The sequence below is a fragment of the Scatophagus argus genome, chromosome 21 (genome assembly GCF_020382885.2).
Source record: "Scatophagus argus isolate fScaArg1 chromosome 21, fScaArg1.pri, whole genome shotgun sequence".
Lineage (NCBI taxonomy): Eukaryota > Metazoa > Chordata > Actinopteri > Scatophagidae > Scatophagus > Scatophagus argus.
In genome coordinates, this window is record NC_058513.1 from 7,784,266 (window position 1) to 7,793,894 (window position 9,629).

Genomic DNA, 9,629 nt, shown 5'->3' on the forward strand with positions numbered 1-9,629 from the left:
AATTTAAACTGCTTAACGAAGCTACTTTGATTATAACTAATCATTTTTAGATAAGAATATTGTCTTTTTGTTTGTTTGTTTTTTGCTTAGGTTTACTTAAATAACTTCAAATATGTTATCGTTTGTTATTTTACGTGTATGTTTTCTAAAGTTATATTATAAAACCCACATGGAGACATTGTATACTGAAACTTTCCCCCCCTAAAGTGAAATATTTATTAACCTATAGACAAGGTTGTACTACAACTTGTAAGAAGCCTTTTCAGGGATATATTATATTTTCTCCGTACTACATTTATCTGACATCTGTTACACTATAAATGCATATTTTAGATACATACACACATGAAAAGTTTATTAAATGCGATGCTTTACTATAGATTAAACTAGCCAGATGAATATACAATTAAATTAGTTGTATTTTTATATTGATCAACATTTTTACATTTGGGTACTACTTTTCCACAAGTAAAGTATCTCAGTACAAGACTTACATAATTTAAATAAATACGTTTTTAGAGAAAACTTTGTACTTTTCTGAGAATTTATCTAGGGAGCCCACATCTGACTTTTCAGTTTCCTCAAAGATATCCGTTCCCAGTGTCCCTGAAAGTATACCCTCATGTCGAAAATTCGACAGAGGTTCATGTACACTGTAGTAGAGCTTTTACACTAAATAAAAAACACACAGAGTTTCCCGTTATTAGGCTTATTTTCAATAGAGATATAAATCGATTTTTTTCATCTCTAAACCATTTCTTTGACGTCACGGTTTCCGTGCGGTCTCCTTTAAGGTTGCCATGGGTTACCGGCTCACATGTCAGAACGAGGAGAATTGACGTCAGTGACGGCTGTTGATTGGTTCTCAGTCGTATCCGGTGGGGCAGCGGTCCAGGGCTCTGGAAAAAAATCGAAGCGAGGAGGATCTGTTAACGGAACGCTTTGAGAAATATCATCCATCCCGGGTCACTATCGAAGGGCTCGGCAGGAATTCACAGTTTCTTGTGAGTATTTTGCGCTTTTTTCAGTTCATGGATTATATGACCTCGGGATAGGTGAAATTTGTTTCCTTCGTCTCTCGTTTGTTTATGATAGAACTCAAGATGGCGTCATTGGAGGAGATCTTTGCCTTTGCACGGAGCTACTCAGCTAGACATCAAACTAGACACATTCTCCAGAGAAACGTAGGCCAAAGATAGTCAAGCAGAAGTATAAAACCATTACTACTCATCTGTATTTAGAATTTACTGGTTTATCGTAATTTAGGCTTGTTAGTATTTCAGCATTAGCCTTCTTGCTGCAAGTTGCTCGGCTGCAGCCGTCAGCCTCCTCATGAAGCCTTCCTGACCTAGACGGCGTTACAGACAGGGCATTTGCTTCATACTGCATTTAAAGACGATATCATTTACTCAATTTGTAGGCCATTATATGCGTTATTATTATGTATCATCCAGCATACTAGGTTGTCACTGGCTCCGCAAGGTCATTTGTATCGTACTGTTTTCTCTAATTTATTTGACAGCCCGCTTCGTAGCAGACAGCAGAGGTGATGCTGCAGCTCAGTAACTGAATAAGAGAATTAACGTGTTAATTATATACTCCAACTCTCTCAGATACTTCACACTAAATAAGATTTACTAATAATATAAGGCTGAAGAGCCATGTTGGGTCTTGCTTGTAATCTTAGCTCATGATTAAGACCACCTAGCCTGAAAACAGTATCATTTATCATTCAGTTATCCCTGTGATAGGTTTAGCTTAATGCAAGCCTGCCAAGTTTCCACCCTGCGTGTAGTTAGTTGCCAACTTCATCTTTGACAACATGACTAGTAGTTTTCTCTGAAAAACGTCGGATTAGAAATTATCCGAATCCTGTTATACTGGTGTGTATGCATGATGCATTTGCAGGGATTGGGTGGATCAGCCTGTTTGCTCCCCAGAAGATCCTCATCCATTTACTTATCTAAAATGCACATGTTGGCTACAGCAAGGCTTTAGAGGCCTTCCTGTTTTAGACCTTACAGCTAGATCAAGCTCAGAGCTATCTGAAGAAGCTTATATCACAGAGGCTGATCACTTGATCTGAGATCTGTCAGGCTATTTTGCTCAGTGGCAGCATTGTGGCCTGAAATGTTCAAACCCCAGCAAGAGCATTTGCTTTTATGGTTTGGTCTGTTAGACAGTGGATTGATTCACCGGCCTTCATTTCACCAGTGCTATAAAATTAGACCTTTTGTGTGATGCAGTCTCTCTTACAGAAGGCTTCATTCAGATTTATGAAACACTTAAACTGTTTTGAGTAAATAAACCCAAGTCAGACAGTGTGCCTGTCCTAGTTTGTTGTCTGGGTTCAGATGTGTGTGATCGCATCATATGACCAGTTTTCACTCCTGACACTTTGAAGCACCCAGGCTCCAAAACAGCACCCCTCCTCTCAGTGCGTTCTCACTCTGGTCCTATTTTTCTCACATTCTCACGTTTTCTGTCTGTCCATATCTCATCACGACACACAGACAACCCGACTCTTGGCTCTCTGCTCTTCCAGAGCATCCGTGTTGTACAGTGACGATCTGAAGTCATGCTTCCTTTTCCCTACTACTGTCCACTCTCCCCAGCACAAAGGTTAGAGGTCACAGAGCGGGGTTGCAGTTGTCATCATGGCATCTGGAAGTACAAGCAGCGAGGAGGAGCGGAGCCTGAGGGAGTGTGAGCAGTACGTGCAGAAACACAACATTCAACAGCTGCTGAAGGACTGCATTGTCCAGCTGTGCACCTCCAGGCCAGACAGGCCCATGGCCTTCCTCAGGGAGTACTTCGAGAGACTGGAGAAGGTTTGTGTGTGTGTGTGCGCATGTTTCAGGCAGTTACTTTCTCATAAGTCCGCTGGTATTTGTGATCATAAGATGTATTTATTTACATTTGGCTATGTTTCCTGTTTATTTCTCTGTCATTTTTGCACTGAATGATATAATCAGAATTTGTATGTTTGTTAATCATGTTATGGGTAAAATATATATATATATTTACATTAACTTTTTTGATTATTGTGTTTGAGAACAGTAGTTAAGAAACAAGTAGCAACATCCAAAAAGTGTTGGTAACATTAAAAGCAAGATAATTAACTGTGTAACTGGCATGCTGACCCCATTTAAATGATAGCTGTTGTGTTTCAAAACACATAACATCACATAACGTGCAGAACTTTTTATGATTTTCTATTGGCAGTTGTTTCTAGGTTTTGTGTTGCTGCAACTGTGGATAGTGAACACAAAACTAAGCCACAGGATTTTTGTTTATCGTATACACATTCTTCAGATAAGGTTTTGGACTTTCAGAGTGTATATGGATAGGGTACTTGGGGATCAGTTGCACTAAAGCCTTATTTAAAATCAGATGATACATGTACTTTATACATATCAGTAAAACAAAAGAGAATATTTAGGCAAAAATATTGATGCTTGATTTAAATTTCATTAAATTGGAATTAAAATATACAAGCATGCATACAGATTCCACATTTCCACCACTGTGAATTGTTTTCAAAAGTTTTTCTGAATGGTTTTTGTCTATAGCCAAAAAAGGTGCATAGCTGTCTTTTCAGTTTAAGATAGGATTTATTTTATGCTTCTTTTAAGTCTTTTTCAAAGTTTCCTGTCCTCTTATTAATCCGATTTGTTTTCAGATGCTCATCTGATAGTGGCATGTTAAATTGCCAAAATAAAGACATGCTGAAAATAGTTTTCATATACATATTTGTGGCCTCTGCAAACACACTGTATACGGAGGAATATAAGACATTAGTTTGGGTAGTTTTTTTATTTGATAACCCGATTGAATCTAGTTTTTATTCTTGTCTTGTATGGTGAGTTTTATGTGTGTCTTTATGTGGTGAGAATTACATTTTGAAACACTTAGTTCAACAAAAAGCTCTATATAAATAATCTTTGGCTTCACTACAGGAACTAATAACCTTCTTGGCTGACTCTGTCCCCTCTCTCCATTCCAGGAGGAGGCCAAGCAGATTCAGAACCAGCAGAAGGCCAGCAGTTCCCGTTCAGATTCTCGGGATGAGGAGGTGTCTCCACCCATGAACCCTGTGGTAAAGGGTCGCCGGCGGAGAGGAGCTTTTAGCGCAGAAGTCTACACAGAGGAGGATGCAGCCTCATATGTCAGAAAGGTAGACAAGCCGCTGTGAGGAGTGTTGCAACACTTGCAGATTGTATCAGTACTGTGAAAAGTGAGGACTTTTTGAAACTTGTGAGTGAAAACATCTTTACACCTAATGTGTTGTTTTCTAAGGTCATTCCAAAAGACTACAAGACAATGGCAGCTCTGGCCAAAGCTATTGAAAAGAACGTGCTCTTCTCACACCTGGATGACAATGAGAGGAGGTACCTGCCTTTTAACAGTGTTTGTTTTTAAAAATAAAGTTTTTCTGATTATCTAACATTGTTCAGCTGATTAATTCTCAAATCTGTTTGTTTTCAGTGACATATTTGATGCAATGTTTCCAGTTACTTACATTGCTGGAGAAACGGTTATCCTGCAGGGTATGATTACACCTTTTCAGAGTTAAACAAACATCTATTCAAATCATAGCATGTATATGTGTGACGCTAACAATATTGTTGTATTCACCCAGGTGATGAAGGTGACAATTTCTATGTAATCGACCAAGGGGAGATGGATGTACGTATTTGAGTCTCACTGATTTTTAGAAAGCAGTGTTTCTCTACTAACAAAAGTATTTTTTTTCCTTAGACAGAAAGTCTTCTCAGTTAACCACCTTGGTTTCTCCCCTGTCGATCTGACAGGTGTATGTGAACAATGAATGGGTGACCAGCATCGGGGAAGGAGGCAGCTTTGGAGAGCTGGCCCTGATATACGGCACCCCAAGGGCAGCCACAGTTAGAGCCAAGACCAATGTGAAGCTGTGGGGCATTGACAGAGACAGCTACAGGAGAATACTTATGGTGAGGAGAGATATTGCAGCACCTGTGGTTACTGTAAAGAAAAGAAACATTGATTGTATCTATTCTAATTTTTTGCTGCTGTAATAGAGCTATTTTTCTCTTTAGGGAAGCACTTTGAGAAAGAGGAAGATGTACGAGGAATTCCTCAGGAAAGTGTCCATTCTAGGTGAGTTCATTTTCTTTAAATCAACTTCATCTCACAACTTAAAAATAGAGAGAATAAAGAGATGCACATTACTCGTGTTTGTTGCTGAGATTAAAATAACCTGCAAGAGCATGTAAAAATATCTCACCTCAACCAACAGCAGCTTTCTGATGAGATATTTTTCAGGTTGTCCATCATTTCAGCTGAATCCTTTCTTCTGTATCCCCCTCTCAGAGTCTCTTGACAAATGGGAGCGTCTGACAGTCGCTGATGCCTTGGAGCCCGTCCAATTTGAGGACGGACAGAAGATTGTAGTGCAGGGAGAGCCTGGAGATGAATTCTTCATCATCTTAGAGGTATATACCAACGTACACCTGCCTTCGTACAGACTGTATTTGCCCTTGAACTCTGAAGTGTCACAGAAAACACTGACAGATTAAGTTACCTGTTTCAGTTTTCCCACGTTGGGTTGTCCATCTTCATTGGTTGTATAATTGAATAGTTACATTAAACAGTTCGGGAGATGTTAGAGCCACTTGTGACCTTGTGACTTTGTTCAGCCGTGGATCTTAAAACCATTACCACCAATTTGTTAGAAGCACTCACGCCCCCTTGTGGTGATTTGAAAACAAAATTCTGTTTCTTGTTATTAAGAAATGATCAAGACTTTTTGTGACGAGTATTAATTGTGCTTGCCTCGAGCTAAATCTAACTAAAGATGAAGCGACTTTAGGCAAACTGATGTGTGTGTTTGTGTGGCTCAGGGTTCTGCAGCTGTGTTGCAGCGTCGCTCAGAGAACGAAGAGTTTGTTGAGGTCGGGAGGTTAGGACCGTCTGACTACTTTGGTAAGAATTAAAAGCATGTCATCACAGCAGTCTTTTGTTTCATTATTATATTTCTGTATTGTTTTAAGATTATACGATATATAGGACAGATTTTAAAAACATGACAAATGGGTTTTCTGTTACTAATTTCTGTGATCTGAGTTACATGCTGTTCGCTATTTGTGACTACAAATTAATTAATTAATAAACTGCACTCAGAATACATCTGAGGTTGCTCTGCGTGTATTTCTGTTTCTGTGTTCTTGAGTGATTGATGTTGTTTCTGAGGTTTTAAACTGTGTGCGTGTTCTCCAGGTGAGATCGCTCTGCTGATGAACCGTCCTCGTGCTGCCACTGTGGTCGCCCGCGGGCCCCTGAAGTGCGTCAAGCTGGACCGGCCTCGCTTTGAGCGCGTCCTGGGTCCCTGTTCAGACATTCTCAAACGTAACATCCAACAGTACAACAGCTTCGTCTCACTGTCTGTCTGAAGGGACGTCTCTCTCTCTCTCTCTCTCTCTCTCTCTCCCTCTCTCTCTCTCTCTCTCTCACCCCCTCCCTCTCCTCTCTACCTGGTCCCTTTTTTTCTCCTTTTAGACCCAGGGTCCACCAATGCAATTTGCTTTTTGTCACTTTCTTCTTGTTTCCGTTGGCTTTTTCTCTCCTTTTTGTTTTACACACATATATGATTTTGTTGTTACCACCCATTATGCAGAGGTGACTTTCAGCCATTCACCAGCGCTTGTACCAGCTGCTGTATGCTACCTTGTAGGCACAGTTACATCACGTTACCTATGTTGCATATGTATTTGCTGGTTACGCTTTCTTTTTTTAGACTTAAACACAAAGCAGGATTGTGAGGAGATCTGAAAGACATTTGAGTCCCAGACTGATGAGACAGGACAATCAACTTTTACATGGCGCTTTTGGTGTGAGAGATTTATGTTGTAAATTGAAGTGAAGAGAGGACTAATTCTTCCCTGTTAGAGTTTCCTTTTTGACACAAGTTAGCTTGATTAAAACTATAACATAGAACAGAATCTAGAAAAATGTAGAAGGCAGGAAGATTGCATCAAATGTTGTCAGGCATTTTTAGGTTTCATCTGTACGATGGTTGTGCTCCTTTTGTTGTTTTTGGATACTTTTGATCAGTATGATGAGTCAACAAGGAGTGTTTTACTTATTTTGAGAGAGCTTGTACAACTTACGTTTTTTCTTTAATTGTGCAGCTACCAGGCTAGTGCCAAATGTTTAATTATTGTCACAACGCAGAGATGCATAGCCGTGGAAATGCAGTGCGTGTTCTGTTCCCCTGATTATATGGAGCTCCAAACAGGAAGTAGTTCTTGCCCTTAATGTCCTCTTAACCAGTAGAACGACCATACAAGAACTGCCTTGACTACTCTGAGGAAAAAAAACAAGAAAGGAAAAAAAACAAGAGTATTAAGTGTATTTCAGTATTCAATTTTTTAGTATATACCAAATAACTTGGTCACTTCTGCTATGGTTTGTAATCAGAATGTTATAATAGTATAGTTAAAATGATCATAGTTATATTATTATCATTGAATAAATGATAAATTTATGGTTTGGAGTGATGGTGATCTTAAAAATAATACATTTAACTGTCTTTTGTAAACACTTATTTTTCCATAAATTCTATTTTAGGTGTCCAGTGCCACAAAGTAACTAAATGCTTCTTCTTGTCAACTGACAAAACAGTATGTAATTGTATTGTGTCATGGGTTAAACCTTTTAAACATAGATCAAATGGATAATTACAGGTTTATTAAAGTGAAGTCTTGGAAAAAAGGTGGTTTATGGATTTCAGGACATCTGAAGTATTTATGTATCAAAGTATCACAGGTGAGCTGACAGGCAGAGTGAGCAGATATTTATTTAAAACTAGTGTCATTGCTTATTGCCTATTGAAAAGGTGGCTGTCTTTTCATCAGAGTAGCTTGTGATCTCTTCTCTATGCTTACTTGGCATGATGTTTTTAGGCATCCAGTGATCCGGTATGAATGGAAGCGTGTATTAAAAAAAGCGTACCCTGCAGCTGCGTGCAGAAGCAGGAACTTTGTCAAATATTTGGTTTGTTACTCCCTAGCTTAACTGCTTCATGAATATTTAGATGGCATAAAATGTTATATATGTCCCTTTTTTAAAAAAAAAAAAAGACCTCTACCAAATCACACAATGTTGACTTCTGGATTATAGGCTCGTCATTCCTGCCTCACTGTCTGTTACCAGAAATGACATAGAGCCAATCATGTGTCTGTTTCTGTTGTGTCTCATTCAGAGCACTTGCTTAGAATCGATTTCTATGATTTCTGTATGATTTTTGTATGTCTGGAAAGATTTGATTTTGGAGCCGATTGCAGGGTAGTGAGGTTAGTGAGAAGGTTCTTTGTGAATGGACATGAGTGTATTTTTCTTTCGTGTTTAATTGGTCATCTTCACCTGTCCCTCCCCCCTTTAACCTTGAGGTTATCCTCGTGGATTTGGTTACACATGGATTTGTGTCCGTCGACAACACATCCTGTTTATCCTCATCTACAGGAAATGACTCCGTTAGGGGTGACGATTTGATCATTATCATTTTCATGATAATAGGGGCATCATCGGTTTTAGTCAAAGATGTTTTTAACCACACTGCAATCGTCCCAGTTTGCCTTAGCTTACCTAACCTGGGCTTACAGTAGTCAGTCAGTCACTCCTGCTAGCCCAACCTTCAGTGAGTTTGTTAGGCCTGCAGTGCAGAGAGCTGCAGGTGTTCAGAGGACCATTCTTTTTCTATTCTACCCTGTGTTCAGTTTGACCTCCTGTATGTGCAAAGATGTTTATCCTTTTGGTATAGATTGTTCCAGATGGCAGTTTAAGCAATAAAAAAATAAAAATGATTCAGATTTGCGTAAGGTTTCATCCTTTCATCCTCGACTTGTTTTACAGTATTTGTAATGATGCTTTAAGTTTAGGCTCCAAGTTAAGCCATTCCCCCCTGTTTCTGGATATGTTTAAGTTTAACTAGTTTAAATGGTGTGCAACCTTGGGTACAAAGGGTGTTCAATGGCTCCAAAAACATGCAACATGACATCTGTCCACTAGGGGGAGATATGTCACTGCTCTGAAGCCTTTCAGATAATCAGTATGATTCCTGTACCAAAACATATATAAAAAGCTGACTATATGTTAATCTATAGTCGCATTTGAAATGTTAATCTTCTTTTGTGAACAGCCGTTATTTTTAAACATGCTTTGTCTTGTCGATAACATCACTCCATTTTTCCCCTTGATTTTTACAACTTCAGACGATCTCAGAACCCATCAGCTGTCGTCTGATGATGATGGTTATCTGTTTATGAAGTTTAGACTTCAGACTTTAGATAACCGAGGCCATTTTCAAATGCAGTGATATTTTCAAATAATGAGCACTAGTTTTAAGTGTAATTATTAACAAATGCACTTGGCTCTGGGAAGCAGTAACATTATCTGTTTCAAAGGTTAGGTCAGTCTGTTTCTTCATTTCACAGTTTGTCGCTCCTTATTTTCCACAGTGGTTTAAAGTTTTTTTCCTGTTGTTTTAAGGAAGATATACTGCATAAATCTTGTGATATGAAGGTATTTACATTTTATGATCTTGCTGCTTATCAAGTCTCCCTACCCGCTTTGTCAAACTGATATCTGAC

The 9,629-nt window shown here is 38.9% G+C and overlaps 1 protein-coding gene across 1 annotated transcript; it reads left to right on the forward strand.

Annotated features, from left to right (window-relative positions):
* The first annotated feature begins 847 nt into the window (after window positions 1-847).
* LOC124052309 (cAMP-dependent protein kinase type I-alpha regulatory subunit) lies at window positions 848-8,853 on the forward strand. Its single transcript, XM_046376392.1, has 11 exons — window positions 848-1,004; window positions 2,616-2,831; window positions 4,007-4,177; window positions 4,300-4,391; window positions 4,489-4,550; window positions 4,643-4,689; window positions 4,815-4,973; window positions 5,079-5,139; window positions 5,353-5,474; window positions 5,883-5,964; window positions 6,259-8,853. The coding sequence occupies exons 2-11, from the start codon at window positions 2,658-2,660 to the stop codon at window positions 6,429-6,431; spliced, it is 1,143 nt and encodes a 380-aa protein (XP_046232348.1). The 5' UTR covers window positions 848-1,004; window positions 2,616-2,657; the 3' UTR covers window positions 6,432-8,853.
* Window positions 8,854-9,629: the final 776 nt, after the last annotated feature.